This window comes from Nerophis lumbriciformis, linkage group LG04 (genome assembly GCF_033978685.3).
Source record: "Nerophis lumbriciformis linkage group LG04, RoL_Nlum_v2.1, whole genome shotgun sequence".
Lineage (NCBI taxonomy): Eukaryota > Metazoa > Chordata > Actinopteri > Syngnathiformes > Syngnathidae > Nerophis > Nerophis lumbriciformis.
Genome location: NC_084551.2, coordinates 40,647,517 through 40,669,888, shown reverse-complemented (window position 1 = coordinate 40,669,888; position 22,372 = coordinate 40,647,517). Strand labels below are relative to the sequence as shown.

Sequence of the window (22,372 nt, the reverse complement as noted above, 5' to 3'; positions counted from 1 at the left end):
GACAGAAACAAGAGAGCAGAGCCCATCAAATCAAATTCCTTCTATGTTTAACAAGCTTAGCAAATAAAGCTAATTGAAATTATTTTGATTATTGATATTTACCATATTGACAAACAAAATCAATACTTCTATATAGTAGAGGTGCACAAAAAATACGAATTGCGATTCTTATTCATCACGATTCTACATTTTACATTTTACATTTTATTCTACGGCGTGGCGCAGTGGAAGAGTGGCCGTGCGCAACCCGAGGATCCTTGGTTCAATCCCCACCTAGTACCAACCTCGTCATGTCCGTTGTGTCCTGAGCAAGACACTTCACCCATGCTCCTGATGGGTGCTGGTTAGCGCCTTGCATGGCAGCTCCCTCCATCAGTGTGTGAATGTGTGTGTGAATGGGTAAATGTGGAAGTAGTGTCAAAGCGCTTTGAGTACCTTGAAGGTAGAAAAGCGCTATACAAGTACAACCCATTTATCATTATTTACATCAACTCGTAATTTTCAAAACTCGATTCAGAATAACAAAAAATGTAATCACTTTTTTTAAAGAATACATTTTTTTTTAAATATGTTTTTCGGCTATCTCCAAGCGAACAGAAGGGTCCGTTACGGGTACCTTCCGTTCATTCTATTTCTAATTCTGAAACGCAAATCCAAAAACAAAGTTAAGGGCGTTTTTCGATTTTTACTATATATGGCAGATTTGAAAACAAACAAAAAAGGGTTGATTTTCATTAATATATTGCCATAAAATTTGATTTTGTGCTGTTTTCCTTTTATGGATTTTAATTTTTCCCGATAAACACAAAAATCCAATTAATGTTTATCCAAAATGCAAAAATGCGTGTGTGTGATTACAAATTGAACCGGAAGCAGTATTTTAGCTTTTCCTTCGCGTTTAGCATGTTTTTAGCATAACGCTAACATACGCCCTATTGTCGTTAAAAATGTGTCATTAAATAGTTGTTTCAGAAATAAACATTGAAAAAATGGCCCAAAATTAGTTTTTTGATTTGCATTTGAGAATTCGAAATCGAATGTACACGGACCCAGAAGGAGCCTTTCTAACCTGTAACCTGTTTTGAAAAAGATTAATTATAATTATTACACCAAATAATATATTGCGAGATTTGGTTTGAATTGAGAATAGTGTTGAATAGAAAATCACTTCTGAATCGAAATCATCACCCCGGGAATCGGATCCGGATCGAATCGTTAGGTGCCCAAAGATTCACACACACACCGCTACAATATAGGCTAAGGCTACTGTAGTTTACCATGTTGTGTGAATATTAAATGTCTAATATAATTGTTCTTTGTTTATATTTACCGTATTGACAAGCAAAATGACTTAAATTAATACTACAATATAGACTGCAATAGTTTCCTATGTTGGGTGTTTTTCTTAAACAAGTGTACAGTATTTCTAATTTGTTTTCTTTATTTATATTTACTATATTTTTTATTTTTTTAATACTCCGGCTTCCTCCCACCTCCAAGGACATGCACCTGCGGATAGATTGATTGGCAGCACTAAACTGGCCCTAGTGTGTGACTGTGAGTGTGAATGTTGTGTATCTATCTGTGTTGGTCTTGTGGTGAAGTGGCGACTTATCCAGGGTGTAGCTCGCCTTCCGCACAAGTGCAGCTGGGATAGGCTCCAGCACCCCTCGCGACCCCGAAAGGGACAAGCGGTGGGAAATGGATGGGTGGATATTTTTTTATCAGTAGAGTTTCAGTATTAATAAAATATCTGGCAGACTGCACTTTTAAAAAAGTATAACAATTTGTGCCTGCTTGTTTTAAATCTAGAGTCTCTATGATATTCCCCCGTTTCCGAACTTGCCCAAAATTTAAAACAATGACATTATACACAATGTACAACACCGAATAAATACACATTTTAATCAATATTGTCATGTTTTACACATAACATTACAGTAAACAAATTGAAATCCAAACTGTATTGTCTAAAAAGGGAAGCAGCAAAAAAATGAAAGACACTGACCTTTTATAGTTATGAGTTATTACCCTATTAATTACGTAAAAAACCTCTCATCCACTTGACTTTTGAAGACGAGGTTCTTCTTCCCGAGACCAACACGGATCTTTTTAAAGATCTGTAGGGAAGTTGATTAATTTCAACCATCATGTCCGTCTTGGTAAAAGTATATACAGTACACAAAATACTAACCACTTGTTCCAAGTACGTCAGCACGGCTGCTAGTACAAAGTTCTGAGATGCAAGGTCAATGATGCAAAAGAACAACGTGTCAAAAATCAGCAGGGTGCCCTCATGTCCGTAAAAGAGCACATTACTGAAGGTGTGGGCTTCATCTGTGGTGACAAACACACTTTACAACATACACCAACAAACAAATGTACAAGACACCACAAATACCATTATAAAAGATGCTCTTGTCCTTTGGTTCAAGAAACTCCATGCCCATGATCCTCTCTAAGGTCAGTTTGTCCCTCACATAGTAGTCCACGTCAGGGTGGGCCTGCATGAGAGGAAATTAAGCATGGACCTTGACCACTAACCAACTAAGTCAGTGTGAAACTAACATGATCTATGACGGATCCCAGGAAGTGGTTCATGGCATGGTAAGCCCGGATGTTTTGATCTGGCTGATTGGCAGAATTTGGGTCCATCAGTCGTGACGGTCTGTATCTCTGAAAGACAAAGCGAAGCATTCAAATTTAAACAATTGCATTTATAAAAATGGTTTTCAAAGTGTGAGGAGGCACAGTAGCTTGATTGAGACACAGGTAGACACATTTTTTTTTAAATTCATTTAGTCAGCAACCTAAGCAGAGAAACCCAGTCTTCCTACTCCCCAGGTATTTCATCCAGATGTTTCCAGGGGATTACGAGGCATTCCGAAGGCCGTCTTGGAGACATAGGGCCTGATCTACTAAGATCCAAATATCAAGTGGTAAAGAGCGTGTGCAAATTTCAAATTTGCTAGTACTCTTTGTGGGCGTGTTGCATGTACAATTAATAACAAGTGCAAAAGTGGTGCAGACTGCCCTAATTCTAATAATTTTTTTGTGTGTATGGTAGCTGTCACCAATTTATTTTCTGCCTCGTTTACCGCATCATTAGGTCCAACCCAGTGTTGGGAATAACCTGAAATGACCCAAGCAGATGCGTACGTAACTAAAGACACGCTGTTATTGCCAAAAAGTACTGATGTCCCATGACTAACAGGAAGAATGTAAGAATGTAGAACAGATGGTCAGCAAGAACAGGATGTTGGGGAAGATTCTAGAAAGTCCCAGAACTTACACAATGTAATGGGGTGTACACTTTTGTGAATGACAGCATGTAATGAATGTGTACTGTATCCAATGAAAAGTTAACACAATGGAATGGGCTGTACTCCAAGACCAAAAAAGGAGTTGTTTGTCTTAAAATGTACCGGCCCACTTCGAAGGGCATAAAAAGGGTGCAGAAACAGCTATTATACGGGATTCGTGCTTGGACCGCCATGTGTTAGATTCCGGTGGTAACCCACAAGTTCTTCCCAGAACTTGCGAATCAGGTCCAGCTCTCCGTTCACAGGGTACCGTCCTCTCGGCGCGGTCGGTCTTACCAGGCTGCTCCACCGACGAGGCTCTACTCAGCTGGATGGCAAGACAATTCGTCTAGTTCTAACTACCCTTTGGTTCAGCGTCTGTCCCGCTTCCTTTTGTGGTCGACTCGGCTTAGAAGCCTATCTCGTAAGGCCGAGTCAAACCCCCAAACCCCGCTGTTTTAGATAGCTTACCTCTAATGAATCTTGGCTCTTGTTACCAACTAGGTTAAATTTGAGGGCTGGGAATGGAATGAAAAGCCCTTCAGGACATATGTGTAAGTGGATTGACTTAGAGCGACCTTTCAGAGCTAGTTGTAGTACACACAGGATTTCTATCTTTTTACGTCAAGGATGTAATGGTATGATAAGGGATAAAATCTTGGTATTTTTGTAATGGTATTTATTGCACGCTCAATAGCATAAGCGTTGCACAGCGTCAATAATCATTCACATAAAATAGTAAAAATGTATATAAATGCAAATCAATGTAATCTCTAATTCGGTTTAAGTTGGGGTTCAGATCGTTTCTTACTGTGCAAGGTTCTTTGGGGAATGTCCGAAAAAGTACGTAAAGTGTCTCTTTGTTTGGAAGGAGCTGGGTAGGCAGGATCAGGGCGACCGCACCCTAGCTCTGGCTGCTCCACAGAAGAGGAAGCCCGGAGCACCAGCTCCTGGTCGACACTTTTCATTCCATTCCCAGCCCTCAAATTTAACTTAGTCAGTAACAAGAGCCAAGATTCATTAGAGGCAGGCTATCTAAAACAGCGGGGTTTGGGGGTTTGACTCGGCCTTACGAGATAGGCTTCTCAGCCGAGTCGACCTCAAAAGGAAGCAGGACAGACGCTGAACCAAAGGGTAGTTAGAACTAGGCAAATTGCCTCGCCATCCAGCTGAGTAGAGCCTCGTCGGTGGAGCAGCCTGGTAAGACCGACCGTGCAGAGAGGACGGGACCCTGTGAACGGAGAGCTGGACGCTTTTTTATTTCCGGTTCCGGTTCACCGTGCGTGACTGCTCGCTGACTGCTCGCTGTTTCGAAAAAGCTAAGTATCGTTCTATTTGTGTGCTTTTAAATTGTTCTGCAGCTTTCTTTATTACTTTCTCAACATATTTAGTAGTACTATTTAACTTGCAAATCACCCGATCTGTCTCTCCACCCCTCCCGCAGCTAGCTAGCAGCTAGCTGCTAAGCTAACGAAGCTAGCGCGGAGAAAGGCGTCGCCGGGCGCCGGTCAGAAGGAGTCTACTCCTGCACACCGTGACCAGGACTTCTCGGAAGACAGCAGGAACTTCACTCGGTGACAGAAAACACCGTGAGTATGGCTTCCTGCGCGTCTTGCACCTTACTCACGGAGAGGCTGGCTCTGCTAGAGGGCCGTGTCCGCCAGTTAGAGCAGAGTAATCTCGTAACTTTAGATGTTGCGGACACATCTGCTAGCGTTAGCTGTAGCGAGCTAACTAGCCCAGCCTGTAGCAGTCCTAAGCGGCCTACAAGCTACGGTGTACCGGTTGAGACGCATAATAGATTTAGCTCTTTAGCTAGTCCTACACCCCAGTCTACCGGGCACCACACCTTAGTCATAGGGGACTCCATCACCCGAAACATAAAGCTTAGCAAACCAGCCACAATTAAGTGCATCCCGGGGGCCCGAGCACCTGACATAGAGGCTAATCTTAGGGAGCTAACTCGCAACAGGCCTAGTAAACACGTACGACAGGCTAATCGCACCACTAGTTATGCGAATATAGTTGTACACGTTGGCTCCAATGACACTAGAATGAGACAGTCAGAGATTACAAAGAGAAACATAGCCAGGACTTGTGATCTCGCTAGAAAGATGTCCAGGCATCGAGTAATTGTCTCTGGCCCCCTGCCTGCGAGAGGCAATGATGAGAGATATAGCAGATTAGTCTCGCTTAACAAGTGGCTGGCTAGCTTCTGTAGACAACAGGGACTAACGTTTATTGATAATTGGCCCTCTTTCTGGGGCAAACCAGGCTTGCTGATGAGGGACGGCCTTCACCCTAACCAGGAAGGCGCCATCATCCTGTCTAAGAATATAGACTACTGTTTAAGTCACATTTGACTAACTACACTAGAGCAAGCCCGGTCACAGGCAATTACAGAGCCTGCTAGTCCGGGTGAGGAGTCAGTTAAGCTAGAACTAGCCAGCGCCAGGCTGGATAATTCCTGTACGCATAGCAATTTTCTTAGAATAACACACAACTCACATAATGTGTTTTCTGTTGTGAATGTGTCCGGGGTAGATATGCATTCTACTGAGGTGGCAAATCATGATGCGTTCAGTCGATCGCAGCATCAAGCAAACAATCTGAAAATTCCCGTCGTATCAATTCCTAGATATGGTCGAAACTATTTAAAGTGCACTACGTATAATAAACGCAACATTATTAATATTTCTACTACGGATAATTTAAACAAAAACTCGTCAAAACAGCCCAATACTTATAATATGGGCTTTTTAAACATAAGATCATTGTCTCCCAAAACGTTATTAGTTAATGAGGTCATTAGAGACAACAATCTTAACGTCATTGGTCTTAGCGAAACCTGGCTCAAACCAGACGAATTTTTTGCGCTAAATGAGGCATCTCCTCCTAACTATACGAATGCGCATATTGCCCGTCCCCTTAAAAGGGGTGGGGGGGTCGCACTAATATACAATGAAAACTTTAACCTTACCCCTAACCTAAATAATAAATACAAATCGTTTGAGGTGCTTACTATGAGGTCTGTCGCACCGCTGCCTCTCGATATGGCTGTTATCTACCGCCCCCCAGGGCCCTACTCGGACTTTATTAATGAATTCTCAGAGTTCGTTGCTGATCTAGTGACGCACGCAGACAATATAATCATAATGGGGGACTTTAATATCCATATGAATACCCCATCGGACCCTCAGTGCGTGGCGCTCCAGACTATAATTGATAGCTGTGGTCTTACACAAATAATAAATGAACCTACGCATCGCAACGGCAATACGATAGATCTAGTGCTGGTCAGGGGTGTCACCACCTCCAAAGTTATGGTACTCCCGTATACTAAAGTAATGTCCGATCATTACCTTATAAAATTCGAAGTTCTGACTCATTGTCAACAAACTAATAATAATAATAACTGCTATAGCAGCCGCAACATTAATGCCGCCACAACGATGACTCTTGCTGACCTACTGCCTTCGGTAATGGCACCATTCCCAAATTATGTCGGCTCTATTGATAACCTCACTAACAACTTTGACAATGCCCTGCGCAAAACCATTGATAGTATAGCACCGCTAAAACAAAAAAGGGCCCCTAAAAGGCGCACCCCATGGTTTACAGAGGAAACCAGAGCTCATAAATTATCATGTAGAAAGTTGGAACGCAAATGGCGCGCGACCAAGCTTGAGGTTTTCCATCAAGCATGGAGTGATAGTTTAATATCGTATAAACGCATGCTTACCTTAGCTAAAGCTAAATATTACTCAAATCTCATCCGCCTCAACAAAAACGACCCTAAATTTTTGTTTAGTACAGTAGCATCGCTAACCCAACAAGGGACTCCTCCCAATAGCTCCACCCACTCGGCAGATGACTTTATGAATTTCTTTAATAAGAAAATTGAACTCATTAGAAAGGAGATTAAAAACAACGCATCCCAGCTACAACTGGGTTCTATGAACACAGATACAACTGTATCTACGACGGATACTGCAATACAAAATAGTCTCTCTCTTTTTGATGAAATAACATTAGAGGAACTATTACAGCGTGTAAGTGGGATAAAACAAACAACATGTTTACTTGACCCACTTCCTGGGAAACTTATCAAGGAGCTTTTTGTATTATTAGGTCCATCAGTGCTAAATATTATAAACTTATCACTTTCCTCTGGCACTGTTCCCCTAGCATTCAAGAAAGCGGTTATTCATCCTCTGCTCAAAAGACCTAACCTTGATCCTGACCTCATGGTAAACTACCGACCGGTGTCCCACCTTCCCTTTATTTCGAAAATCCTCGAAAAAATTGTCGCACAGCAGCTAAATGAACACTTAGTGTCTAACAATCTCTGTGAACCTTTTCAATCCGGTTTCAGGGCAAATCACTCTACGGAGACAGCCCTCGCAAAAATGACTAATGATCTACTGCTAACGATGGATTCTGATGCGTCATCTATGTTGCTGCTTCTTGATCTTAGCGCTGCTTTCGATACCGTCGATCATAATATTTTATTAGAGCGTATCAAAACACGTATTGGTATGTCAGACTTAGCTTTGTCGTGGTTTAACTCTTATCTTACTGACAGGATGCAATGCGTCTCCCATAATAATGTGACCTCGGACTATGTTAAGGTAACGTGCGGAGTTCCTCAGGGTTCGGTTCTTGGCCCTGCACTCTTTAGTATTTACATGCTGCCGCTAGGCGACATCATACGCAAATACGGTGTTAGCTTTCATTGTTATGCTGATGACACCCAACTCTACATGCCCCTAAAGCTGACCAACACGCCGGATTGTAGTCAGCTGGAGGCGTGTCTTAATGAAATTAAACAATGGATGTCCGCTAACTTCTTGCAACTCAACGCCAAGAAAACGGAAATGCTGATTATCGGTCCTGCTAAACACCGACATTTATTTAATAATGCCACCTTAACATTTGACAACCAAACAATTACACAAGGCGAATCAGTAAAGAATCTGGGTATTATCTTCGACCCAACTCTCTCGTTTGAATCACACATTAAGAGTGTTACTAAAACGGCCTTCTTTCATCTCCGTAATATCGCTAAAATTCGTTCTATTTTATCCACTAGCGACGCTGAGATCATTATTCATGCGTTCGTTACGTCTCGTCTCGACTACTGTAACGTATTATTTTCGGGTCTCCCTATGTCTAGCATTAAAAAATTACAGTTGGTACAAAATGCGGCTGCTAGACTTTTGACAAGAACAAGAAAGTTTGATCATATTACGCCTATACTGGCTCACCTGCACTGGCTTCCTGTGCACTTAAGAAGTGACTTTAAGGTTTTACTACTTACGTATAAAATACTACACGGTCTAGCTCCGTCCTATCTTGTCGATTGCATTGTACCATATGTCCCGGCAAGAAATCTGCGTTCAAAGAACTCCGGCTTATTAGTGATTCCCAGAGCCCAAAAAAAGTCTGCGGGCTATAGAGCGTTTTCTATTCGGGCTCCAGTACTATGGAATGCCCTCCCGGTAACAATTAGAGATGCTACCTCAGTAGAAGCATTTAAGTCCCATCTTAAAACTCATTTGTATACTCTAGCCTTTAAATAGCCCCCCTGTTAGACCAGTTGATCTGCCGTTTCTTTTCTTTTCTCCTCTGCTCCCCTTTTCCTTGAGGGGGGGGGCACAGGTCCGGTGGCCATGGATGAAGTGCTGGCTGTCCAGAGTCGGGACCCGGGGTGGACCGCTCGCCTGTGCATCGGCTGGGAACATCTCTGCGCTGCTGACCCGTCTCCGCTCGGGATGGTGTCCTGCTGGCCCCACTATGGACTGGACTCTTACTACTATTATGTTGGATCCACTATTGACTGGACTCTCACAATATTATGTCAGACCCACTCGACATCCATTGCTTTCGGTCTCCCCTAGAGGGGGGGGGTTACCCACATATGCGGTCCTCTCCAAGGTTTCTCATAGTCATTCACATCGACGTCCCACTGGGGTGAGTTTTTCCTTGCCCGTATGTGGGCTTTGTACCGAGGATGTCGTTGTGGCTTGTGCAGCCCTTTGAGACACTTGTGATTTAGGGCTATATAAATAAAGATTGATTGATTGATTGATGACCTGATTCACATGTTCTGGGAAGTTCTGGGAAGAACTTGTGGGTTACCAACGGAATCTAACAAGTTCCATTCAAATATACTGCATAAAAAGGGGCTCATAAATACATAGAGACACATGAGAATGCACTGGTTCAACAATAACGTTTGTTAAATCCTAGAAGCAGCTTAACAGTCTTCTGCGAACCGATCTAGCGAGTGCTTTGGTTCACAGCTCGTTGAAGCCAGCAGAACCGCATCGTCCGGAAAAAAAATCACAGACGCAATACTGCGGCCATCGAACCAAATCCCTTGATGCCCTGGTTGTGCCTAGACATTTTGCTCATCAAAGACATTAACAGAATCGGTGACAAAAGTCAGCCCTGGCGGAGCCCTACCCTGGAAACAAGCTTGACTTGCTGCCAATCTCTGGCAACTTGCCATTCTGAAAGCGAATAGCCAAAATCAGTTAATCAAATATACTTCCCTGTACCCTTCACATGATTCCTGGAAATACAGGGTCCTATTCCTTCTCCAAGTCTACAACACACATTTAGACTGGTAGGGCAAACTCTCATGCACTCAAGAACCGTGCCAAATGTATAGTTGTTCCAAAGTTCCATGACCAGGTCAAAAACTACACTGCTACTGCTGTAAAAGAAGTTCAAATATCCGGCGCATCATCCTCTCCAGAATAGATCTTACAAAAAAGGGGTTAGTAAAAAACTACATAATACTCTAGAGAAACAGTTTTTTTGGGAGTAGTGGAGGCCCGACCATATTATATTCTGAGGGGAGGTTTACTGTGCCAGTTTATATTTTATAACAGTGGCAGAAATGAGTACAAACCGTAATGAAGGACTCCTGTATCCTGTCATAATGGGATCGCAGCTGTGTGGAAAGGGCCACCTGAAACGTCTGGATGTCTGTATTGGGAAGAAGACCTCTTTGACCACACCTTGTCTCCTTTGAAATAGAACATTACAACCTTGTTACTTGTGAACTTTGACCTACATAGGGTCTCCCCTTGAAGACAATTGACCACCAAATATTAGAAACTATTGACGTATTGTCTATGGATGTTTTCATTTATCCCTGTATTTGTATTCTCAGAGCATTCAGTTGATCGCAACTGAACTGGTCAGTTTGTCTTTGAAAGATGTTTCACCTTCATCAGTTTCAATGATTTAGTCTTAGTTGAAGTATATGATTTCATAGACCGAGTCTAAGTCTATGAGCATGTACTGATGGAGCTTGCTTGGAAGAGACGAGAAACGTATTTTAAGACAAACTCAATAGTTCAGTTGTTTTCAACTGAATGCCCTGAAAATGTACCTACTATGCTACTATGACATTTCTGTAGAAATTGCATGAAAATAAGAAGTGTAATTTACATGTTTGGTTATTCGCTGACCTGTAAATCAGTGCCCAACCTTTTGGAGCCAAAGTACCTGCTTGACAATGTGTTATGAATAAAGGGGGTAACTTTTAGAGCTCACGCGTATCACACCAAACATTTGTATACTATCTAAACAAAATAATGCTAGTGACATTAATACATATATCATCAATGCTTTATATTCATTAGTTAAGTGTGTGGCAAAATTATTCTCTGCATTTGACCCATCATCCTTGATCACCCCCTGGGAGGTGAGGGGAGCAATGGGCAGCAGCGGTGCCGCGCCCGGGAATCATTTTTGGTGATTTAACCCCCAATTCCAACCCTCGATGCTGAGTGCCAAGCAGGGAGGTAATGGGTCCCATTTTAATAATTTTTGGTATAACTCGGCCGAGGTTTGAACTCACAACCTACCTTTCTCAGGGCGGACACTCTAACCACTAGGCCACTGAGTAGGTTGTTAGGCCTATTTTAAAATGTTATTAAGCCCCCCTAAACAATTGTGGGATTTTGTTGTTTTTCAAAAAAGTGCAGAGAAATGTAATATAAATATGCAGGTATATGAGTATATACATAATATATATACTGTAACCTGTCATTATTCACTATGGTTTCCCTTTACTTCATATTGTAAGGTGGAGACCATCGTTCCCTCTAAAGGTGCGCGTCTGTGCAATTGCACACTGCTATTGCATCCTCTGCGCACAGCAAATCTATGCCACGCACAGAATCAAATCCAATCTGAACTCTTAACAAAATAAATACATAATTTGTCCTGTGAGATTTGGCAATGCAACTTTGAATGACAGGTGACGACAAGCGGTCTTAATAGATAAAACAGTGTTCGTCAGCACTCAATTATTTTAACGTCTGTCGTGACACTTAAAGGAGTACAGGTTGTTTATCTATCACTTTGAGCAAATTTGCTTATAAACACACCAAAAACATTGGTAAAAATCTTTTACCTATCAACACTGGTCAATTTCTGCTGTACAAACCAGGGTTAAACCAACGCTTTGTCATCTGTCATATCAACAGCAGCCACTCGCGCTCTCTTTTGCGCCAACACACGCACTCATTCGACTCTGCCATTGATGCGTTTATGGCCACACAAAAAGTCGAATAACGCTGTGTAGGTCTGTTTCACCGTGGGAGTTCTCCTGTATAGTGACGTACTTCCGCCCAAACTCCACAATCCTGTGGACTTTGTGAAAACGACAACACGTCAATCTGTGATCCTTGTGTCCATATTGCAGGATAACTATAAGCTGTAACCAGGTACCCAAGCCGGGCCCTGTAACACCAACAAACTATGACACCTCAATCAGATGTGCGCCTATTCTACAGTCATTTATTGAGAATGTTAACTTATGGATAATAATCATGAAATGTGTCCATGAAGGTTCTCATTCACCCAGGTCATTGTCATCTCAGGGCATTCAATCAATCACAACTGGACTGGTTAGATTGGTCAGATCTAGTCCTATCTAAGTCGGACTACAGCTGACCAATCTAAGTCTATGAGCACAAATTTATGAAGCCTACTCGGATGAGCGGCAAAACATCTTCCAAGACAAACCAAGCAGTCCAGTTGCGATCGATGAATGCCCTGATATAATCATGAAATGCTGTTACTACATTACAGAAATGTTGATAAAAATATATATTTACCGTCAGAAAGTTACAAGAATGTACCCTTTATCCTATGCTTACATCTCATTGTGCAACATTTGAATGTTTCAAGAGAACTAAATTTGATCTCTGAAAGGGGTACAAATTCTATCCCCTGAAAGGACCCCTATCCGGACATACAATACTTGAATCCAAATCACTTATATTAGAAAATAATCTCATGGAAATGACTGCTATCATTTGATTATAATATAAGACATTTAACTTTTTAGTATACCAAGTCCGCGATGAGGTGGCAATTTGTGGTGTAGCCCCGCCCTTCCGCCCGAGTGCAGCTGGGATAAGCTCCAACGCACCCCTTGACCCTAAAAGGGACACGCGGTAGAAAATGGATGGATAGATGATGTCAGGTTTTGGACAGGTGTGAGTCTGGTAAGACCACAGTGTGCACGTCTGATGTTGCTCACATCAGGGAGCTTTGGCGTTTGTTCACACACATGAAAAATTAATTGGTGGAGACCCTTTGTCAGCGCTTATTATGCAATCCAATCCGTTTCACAACTCCCAAAAAAGTAATTTTCACTAGAACCCTTTTCTGTTTTCAGGTCAACTCTGTAGTGCTTTGCAAGTTGATTTACACTGCTATCATCTGTGCAACGTTTCCCCGTCTTTTAAACGTACTCAAATTTTACATGTAAGTGCTTCCCTAAAGATGTGCGCTAATTTATGGGCTAATTTGCATATACTTAAAGATGGAATATGACACTGCCGGTGTGGATGATAAAGCAACAAGGCATAAAGGTAAGGATTTATTCTTTTTGTATTTCTGTTTCATTATAGTATTTAATGCTTTTATTACTGTATTTACAGGATATGTCCTTCATGTGAATAGATTTAGGTAGGACTTCTGACACTAAAATGTAATTAAAATTTAACTTACAACGTGTCGAAGGAAGGGAATGGCCCACGCTGCTGCTCACGGCTCCCCTCACCTCCCAGGGGGTGAACAAGGGGATGGGTCAATGCAGAGGACAAATTTCACCACACCTAGTGTGTGTGTGACAATCATTGGTTCTCTAATTTACGTTTAAAATGTAATGAAATAAGTGCCGATTTGTGAGCGTGGCAAAATGAAAAGCAAGTGTTGATGTTTATACAAACCGCTTCTCTCCTCAGGTTGTTGTTCATTTCCTCCATGTTTGTATCAGCGTGGCCATGCACTGAGCGTCCATGGATGTAGTAGCCAAAACAACGGTGAGATAACAGCAGTACTGAAATCTGCACAAGAGCAAACCTGTCAATACTTGCATGTGGAAATTGGGGAGTTTCTCTGGACAAAAAGGGAAACAAGGAAAAATAAGACGTTCCGAAATAGATTCAGAATGCCTAGTTTGGTGCATCCGTATTCTTTTAAACTGTATGCTTTTATTTTGAAAGCTTGACTGGCTACAGACTGGGTTACACCAATCTTGTCAGAGTGTGCAGCAGGCTAGGCTATTCCGTCAGTACCGGATAAATATTTTTTCCCATGAAAGTTTACAAACCCTGTTTCCATATGAGTTGGGAAATTGTGTTAGATGTAAATATAAACGGAATACAATGATTTGCAAATCATTTTCAACCCATATTCAGTTGAATATGCTACAAAGACAACATATTTGATGTTCAAACTGATAAACATTTTTTTTTTGCAAATAATCATTAACTTTAGAATTTGATGCCAGCAACACTTGACAAAGAAGTTGGGAAAGGTGGCAATACATACTGATAAAGTTGAGGAATGCTCATCAAACACTTATTTGGAACATCCCACAAGTGAACAGGCAAATTGGGAATAGGTGGGTGCCATGATTGGGTATAAAAGTAGATTCCATGAAATGCTCAGTCATTCACAAACAAGGATGGGGCGAGGGTCACCACTTTGTCAACAAATGCATGAGCAAATTGTTGAACAGTTTAAGAAAAACCTTTCTCAACCAGCTATTGCACGGAATTTAGGGATTTCACCATCTACGGTCCGTAATATCCTCAAAGGGTTCAGAGAATCTGGAGAAATCACTGCACGTAAGCAGCTAAGCCCGTGACCTTCGATCCCTCAGACTGTACTGCGTCAACAAGCGACATCAGTGTGTAAAGGATTTCACCACATGGGCTTAGGAACACTTCAGAAACCCACTGTCAGTAACTACAGTTGGTCACTACATCTGTAAGTGCAAGTTAAAACTCTCCTATACAAGACGAAAACCGTTTATCAACAACACCCAGAAACGCCGTCGGCTTCGCTGGGCCTGAGCTCATCTAAGATAGACTGATACAAAGTGGAAAAGTGTTCTGTGGTCTGACGAGTCCACATTTCAAATTGTTTTTGGAAACTGTGGACGTCGTGTCCTCCGGACCAAAGAGGAAAAGAACCATCCGGATTGTTATAGGCGCAAAGTTGAAAAGCCAGCATCTGTGATTGTATGGGGGTGTATTAGTGCCCAAGACATGAGTAACTTACACATCTGTGAAGGCGCCATTAATGCTGAAAGGTACATACAGGTTTTGGAGCAACATATGTTGCCATCCAAGCAACGTTACCATGGACGCCCCTGCTTATTTCAGCAAGACAATGCCAAGCCACGTGTTACATCAACGTGGCTTCATAGTAAAAGAGTGCGGGTACGAGACTGGCCTGCCTGTAGTCCAGACCTGTCTACCATTGAAAATGTTTGGCGCATTATGAAGCCTAAAATACCACAACGGAGACATCCGGACTGTTGAACAACTTAAGCTGTACATCAAGCAAGAATGGGAAAGAATTCCACCTGAGAAGCTTAAAAAATGTGTCTCCTCAGTTCCCAAACGTTTACTGAGTGTTGTTAAAAGGAAAGGCAATGTAACACAGTGGTGAACATGCCCTTTCCCAACTACTTTGGCACGTGTTGCAGCCATGACATTCTAAGTTAATTATTATTTGCAAAAATAAAATAAAGTTTATGAGTTTGAACATCAAATATCTTGTCTTTGTAGTGCATTCAATTGAATATGGGTTGAAAAGGATTTGCAAATCATTGTATTACGTTTATATTTACATCCAACACAATTTCCCAACTCATATGGGAAAAACACAGGACAATTACGGGACAAATACAGACAACTATTAAAACAGGATGGTGCCAAGAAAGCAGGGCAAAATACGAGAGCTTCCCAGAGAAAAAGGAAGGTCTGCACCAGACAAAACACCAAGCTAAATTTAGGCCCTAAGCAGATTTTAATTTTATACTTTTGTTTTTATGTGAAACAATCTTTATCCTTTTTAATGTGTTGCATATTTTGTATTTAAACAAAATCAATGTAAAATAACTTGTTCAATAATAATTTTCTTTAGTGGAAAATCATTTTAAAATAATTAAAATACAATACTCCTGGCCCTATTTCGCTGAGAATAGATCCCAGTACCATTGTTTTATGAGTTGAGCACTGTACAATGTGCACCGCGTAGCCATTATGATGGTGTTTGATAAGTATGTCATTATATTTTAATCAGTGATGTAGCAGGAAGCGTCTAGGAATATGTTTGCGGTAAAGTTAAATATGAAGCGTTCTGTCATTCTTAAGTTGACATTTTACATGCACTTATGGACATAAAACAGGGCCCACCACTGATCGCGAGGCCCTACGCACAGCAAGTGATCTGTGTTTAGGGAGGGATGAGCCTGCTGAACATACTATTTTGGGCTGGGCGGATCAATAAAAATATAGATCGTATTGATACAAATAGCAGTATCAGTATTGATTCAAGCCATTTAATGTTTTTCTCAATTTTTCCATAGGTAGGTTTTTTTCTACTGTTCACAAATACGTTTGGTAATAGAAATCATTTTGCTTGCCTGTGCTTAATTCTTATTACATGATATAAAAAAAGAAAAAAGTCATTCTGATCGGTGGCGCAGTGGAAGAATGGCCGTGCGCGACCCGAGGGTCCCTGGTTCAATCCCCACCTAGTACCAACCTCGTCATGTCCGTTGTGTCCTGAGCAAGACACTTCACCCTTGCTCCTGATGGGTGCTGGTTAGCGCCTTGCATGGCAGCTCCCTCCATCAGTGTGTGAATGTGTGTGTGAATGGGTAAATGTGGAAGTAGTGTCAAAGCGCTTTGAGTACCTTGAAGATAGAAAAGCGCTATACAAGTACAACCCATTTATCATTTATTTATCTTGAAAAATGTAGTTGTACAAGTTTAGGTATCAGTATCAGTGTTGATCTTGGCCCTTTATTTACTTGACATCGGATCGATTCCCAAAACTGCTGTATCGCCCACTCCTACTTTTTAGAAAACTTTGGAAAGCGGTCAAGAGTTGAAGAGTTTGACACACATTGTAACTCACATTGCTGATGGAGCAGAGATCTACAAACTGGCGGATTTTATCGTCCACACAAATCTCGTAGAAGACCGACAAAATGATCTGTATGGATGAAGGAGGATATTTACAATGTCATCACAACTAACATACTGAATGTGACTTTTAATGAATGGAATGCGTCACCTGCAGAAATCCAATGCAAAGCCAGAGTGTTGTTGCAAGGCCATAACGCAAGATCCGGCTGTATGAAGTTGTGCGGTCCTTCAATGTGTATTCAGAGAAACCCAACCCCTGAATGATGTTATAAAAGGGGATACATGCGTCAAGCAGACATACTGTATAGCAGGGATATTCAACCTAACTGTTTTGGGGGCCACATTTCCAGAAAGCTAAGGACTTTACTATATTAGTCTTCGTCTTTTGACAAACATTTATTTTAGTTTTAGTCATATTTCAGTCCATCCATCCATTTTCTACCGCTTGTCCCTTTTGGGGTCGCGGGGGGTGCTGGAGACTATCTCAGCTGCATTCGGGCAGAAGGCGGGGTACACCCTGGACGAGTCACCACCTCATCACAGGGCCAACACAGATGGACAGACAACATTCACACTCACATTCACACACTAGGGCCAATTTAGTGTTGCCAATCAACCTATCCCCAGGTGCATGTCTTTGGAGTTTGAGTCGATTTAATTTCTTAACATTTTAGTCGGCTAAAATTACAGTTAATTTTGTCGACTAAAATATAAAGTATAAGTCTTGATAGTCAAGGTTATTACAATTATTGTACAATGTAATAAATCAACACAGCATATACAGATTAATTCCAATACATCTGAATATGTTGTGTACTAGGCAAAGGGAAGGAGGCAACACCAGGGCAGAACTGCGCTTTAGAAGGTTTGTTAAAACCTTTGATGAATGTGTGGGGTGTGTATGCTACCACTAGTGAATGAATGCGGATGTTGTGTGGAATTAACAATGTGGAATTTACCAGAGGGTGTTGTCGATGCGTGTTGGATGTATCTTTCGTCGAATCCAAGGGGCAAGGCGAAAAGGCAGTCAGCAGGGAGGCAAGCAGTCGGGGCCTGGAGAGAGGTAACGATGTCCGGGTCCAAGGAGCGGTCGAGGATCGGGGAAGGCAAGCAAAGATCCGGGAGGAGGTCGTGAGGCAAGACACGATCACAGAAGACATCAGGGGAGATTGGCTACGTTCAGGCGAATGTCTCCTGGCTTCGCTGGTCTTTTATGCCGCTCCCTCTCGTCAGATGCAGGTGTGCTGATGCGTGATTGTCTGCAGCCTTGTCGCTGTGTGGGCGTGCAGCACGAGCAGGGGCGTGTCCGGGCAAGCAGCCACACTCAGTTGCAGAAGCAACACGGGTTCGAGTCCGCGTCGTGACAGTACAACCCCCCCCCCCCCCCCCCCCCCGCCCCCCTTCCGCCCCCCCTTAGGCGAGGCACCCGACGAGCGCCGGGGAGCATCAGGATTGGCACGGTACAAATCCTCTAGAAGCGAGGGATCGGCAAGATATAAGGCTGGCACCCAAGACCTGTCTTCTGGCCCATATCCCTCCCAGTCGACCAGATATACGAGCCCCCTACCCTGTCAACGGACCCTGAGGATTTCTTTAACCGTCCAAACCTGATCCCCATTTTCTAGAAGCTTAGCGGGAGGGGGGGAAGGGACAGGAGGAGACAGAGCGCTTTCCGCTACCGGTTTTATCTGTGATACATGGACTACAGAGTGTCTCTTGACCGAGGGTGGAAGAGCCAGCTTGACAGATACGGGGTTGATGATTGAGGTGATTGGAAAAGGACCCACATACCGTGGTGCTAATTTCTTAGAAGGTACCTGAAGATTTAGGTCCTTCGCCAGTAACAACACTTGCTGTCCTGGCCGATAGGATGGAGCAGGGATGCAATGACAGTTGGCGTTACGGCACATCTTAGCAGAAGCCTTCTCTAAGGCTGCACGAGCGGCTCTCCACACCCTCTGATACTTCCTTATATGGGCCTTAGTAGAGGGCGCCGCTATCTCCAGTTCTTGCTGGGGAAACAAGGGGGGTTGATAGCCTAATGAACATTCAAAAGGTGACATACCGGTAGCGGAGCTCTTCAAGGAGTTGTAAGAGTATTCTACCCAAGGGAGGAACTTGCACCAGGTTGTGGGCTTCTTGCTGGCGACACAGCGGAGCATGGTTTCGACGCTCTGTTTAGCCCTTTCTGCATGCCCGTTGCTTTGGGGGTGGTATCCCGAAGTGAGACTGACCAAGGCCCCAATCCCCTTACAGAAGGCTCTCCAGACTTATGAAGAAACTGGGGGCCCCGGTCAGTGACAATGTCTACTGGGATACCATGAAGCTTGATGACGTGGAGGGTGAGGAGGTCGGCTGTCTCCAAAGCAGAAGGTAATTTGCTCAGCGGAATGAAATGGGCTGCCTTGGAAAAACGGTCCACAATGGTTAATAAAGTGGTGTTACCTCTGGAGGCCGGGAATCCTGTGATGAAGTTCAAGGCGATGTGTGACAAAGGGCGGGCAGGGATGGGAAGCGGGTGAAGAAGACCAGCTGGAGGTCTATGTGAGGCCTTGGTGTGGGCACAAGAAGAACAAGCTGCGATAAACTCACGCGTGTTTCTGGTCGTGGATGGCCACCAGAAGCGTCTACGAAGCAGTGATAGGGTTCGTTGGAATCCAGGATGGCAGGAGAACAAGCTGGAGTGACCCCAATCCAGGACTCTGGATCGCACTTCCTGATGGACAAAAAGGTCGTGGATTGGAGCGCAGCGCAGTCTTGACGAGTTCCTCCACTTTCCAGGAGACCATCCCCACGATACGAGAGGGAGGCAGAAGGGGAACATCTGAGCGCTCTGAAGGTTCCTCCATAAACACTCTGGAGAGAGCGTCCGCCTTAGCGTTCTTAGATCCGGGTCTGAAAGAGAACAAGTAGTCGAATCGGGAGAAGAATTGTTGCTATCTTGCCTGTCGATTATTCAGCCTGCTGGCAGAGCGGATGTGGAGGACATTGCTGTGGTCGGTCAGGATCTGGAACTGGTGACGAGCCCCCTCCAACCAATGTCTCCATTCGGCGAGAGCTTCGTGGACCGCCAACAGCTCTCTGTTCCCAGCGTCGTAGTTCCGCTCTGCCAGGGATAGGCGTCTGGAAAAGAATGCAACTGAGTGAATCAAATTGTCAATCTTAGAGCGTTGGGAAAGTATGGCACCAATCCCGGAGTCGGAGGCGTCCACCTCCACGAGAAAAAGCACGTCCAAGTCAGGGTGGACGAGGACAGGGGCGGAGATGAAGCTCCTCTTCAGTTCTTCAAAAGCTTTGTTGGCAGCATGCGACCATACAAAAGAGCTTTTAGGAGAGGTGAGAGCATGGAGTGGTGCGGCAATCCGACTGAAGTCCTGGATGAAGAGACGGTAAAATCCTGCGAAGCCGAGAAACCTCCGTAACTCTGTTCTGGAAGATGGCTGAGGCCAATCCACCACGGCATCCACCTTCTTGGGATCGCATCTGATGTGCGCCTTTTCCACCACAAAACCGAGGAACTCCACAGAAGAGGTGTGAAAGCTGCATTTCTCGGCCTTGAAAAAGACGGTTCTCCAACAGTCTCTGAAGCACGAGTCGCACATGTTCCTGGTGTTCAGCCAAACTACGGGGAAAAAATCAAGATATCATCCAGATACACAACAACGAATTGATCAAGCATATCACGAAGAATGTCATTGACAAGGGCCTGAAACACGACTGGAGCGTTCGTGAGTCCAAAGGGCATGACCCGGTATTCAAAGTGCCCAAGGTGGGTGTTGAACGCCGTCTTCCACTCGTCCCCTTCCTTAATCCTCACAAGATGATAGGTGTTTCGGCGATCCAATTTAGAGAAGATAGTTGCAGGGGTCAACGGTTCGAATGACGAGTTAAGCAGCGGTAGGGGGTATTTGTTCTTTATTGTTATATTGTTGAGGTGACGGTAGTCAATTCAAGGTCTGAGTGAACCGTCTTTCTTGGAGACGAAGAAGAATCCAGCTGCCAGTGGAGATTTGGACGGGGTGATGATCCCAGAAGCTAGGCCCTCTAATGTAGGTCTTCATGGCCTCTTTCTCTGGGAGTGACAGGTTATAGAGACGGCTAGCAGGTAGCTTAGCCTCCGGAAGGAGCTCAATGGCACAGTCGTAAGGTCTATGTGGGGGTAGACCCTGTGCTTGCTCCTTGTTGAACACCTCAGCTAGGTCATGGTAGCAGACTGGTACAAGGGATAGTTCCGTCTGCGGGGCACTGGTACTGGGGCGGTGGACAGGAGGGGAAGCAGCTCTGAGGCAGTTAGCATGACAGGGTGTGCTCCACGCCAAAATCCTGCCAGTCGTCCAAGAGACGTGGGGGTCATGTTGCCGGAGCCAAGACCTACCCAGTATCAGCGGGGCGACGGGTGCATCCAGAACCCAAAGGCTGATGGTCTCGCTGTGGTTTCCCGAAATGGTCATAGAAATGGGTTCAGTACGAAACCTGATGGGTCCCAAAGGTCGCCCGTCTGTCAGGCAAACTCGTAGTCCATGAGACTCTCATCGGCTCCGGAGTCCAAATAAGCCTCCACTTGGACTGTTCTAGAACCCCACGCTAGGGTGGCGGGTACTCTGATGTCGGGGTTCTCTTCTCTTTGGGGGAAAGACGTATGGCTCACCAGGATCGCCTCAGCTGGTGAGCCTGGTCTTTTGGTTTAGCCAGCCAGTTACGAAGGATATGTCCGGCTAGCCCACAGTAAAGACAGAGGTGCTGTCTGTACCGTCTCTCTCTTTCTTCAAGGGTCAGCCGGGTCCTTCCCAACTGCATGAGCTCAGGAGTAGTTAGCATGGTGGGTGGAGCAAGAAGTGGAGCAGCTGGAGTCTCAAAGATGGATTGCAGTTGAGGACAGGTACAGATCCTTGAAGCTCCCTGGGCTCGCTCAGCCGCACGTTCCAAAAGTCTCTGATCGAACAAGAGTGAAAGTTTGATGAGGTCTCTGCAGGATGTGGGTCTGTCCCTCAGTAGCCCGTCCTTAATCTCTTCTGAAAGTCCTCGACGGAACGCACTGAGAAGTGCGCGATCGTCCCACCCGCTGTCAGCTGCCAGAATCCGGAATTCCAGGGTGTAGGCCGCTACTGAGCAAAGTCCCTGCTGGATAGAGTGGAGGCGTCCTGCGGCGTCCCCCCCATCCTTGGGGTGGTCAAATACGGCCCGAAATTCGGCCCAGAAGGCGGCGTAGTCAGTGCTTAATCCTACGGTCCTGTCCACGGCAGCCGTAGCCCACTTGAGGCAGGTCCAGTGAGCAGGGCAAAAATGAAAGCGATCTTAACCCCATCAGAGGAATAGCGTGAAGGCTGATAGCGTGAAGGCTGGTGTTGAAAAATCAGATCGCACTGTACAAGAAAACCCCTGCACAGCTCGAAATCTCCCTTAAAAGGTCTAGGACTAACTATCATGGGCTCTCGCTCCAGACGGCAATGTTCCGGTCTTCGGACTGGGGAGGTAAGCTGCGGAGCTGCAGCAGCGGGGGTCACTCTAGGCATAAGGCAGTCCAGCCTAGAGTGAAGTCTGGAAAAAGCTCTCTCCAAATTGCCCTCAAGAGCGGAAAAATGCTCTTGG

General features: G+C 44.2%; 1 protein-coding gene across 1 annotated transcript in view; it reads right to left on the bottom strand.

Annotated features, from left to right (window-relative positions):
- Positions 1-1,882: 1,882 nt before the first annotated feature.
- The window catches only part of LOC133601872 (meckelin-like), a 48,490-nt gene continuing 28,000 nt past the window's right edge, over positions 1,883-22,372 (bottom strand). The window contains exons 8-15 of the mRNA XM_061955008.2: positions 16,932-17,039; positions 16,773-16,850; positions 13,565-13,681; positions 10,222-10,338; positions 2,569-2,676; positions 2,402-2,504; positions 2,195-2,337; positions 1,883-2,120 (exon numbers count right to left, since the gene is read on the bottom strand). Coding sequence (XP_061810992.1) covers positions 2,040-2,120; positions 2,195-2,337; positions 2,402-2,504; positions 2,569-2,676; positions 10,222-10,338; positions 13,565-13,681; positions 16,773-16,850; positions 16,932-17,039 — 855 coding nt within the window. The 3' untranslated portion in view covers positions 1,883-2,039. The remainder of the gene's footprint in view (positions 2,121-2,194; positions 2,338-2,401; positions 2,505-2,568; positions 2,677-10,221; positions 10,339-13,564; positions 13,682-16,772; positions 16,851-16,931; positions 17,040-22,372) is intronic.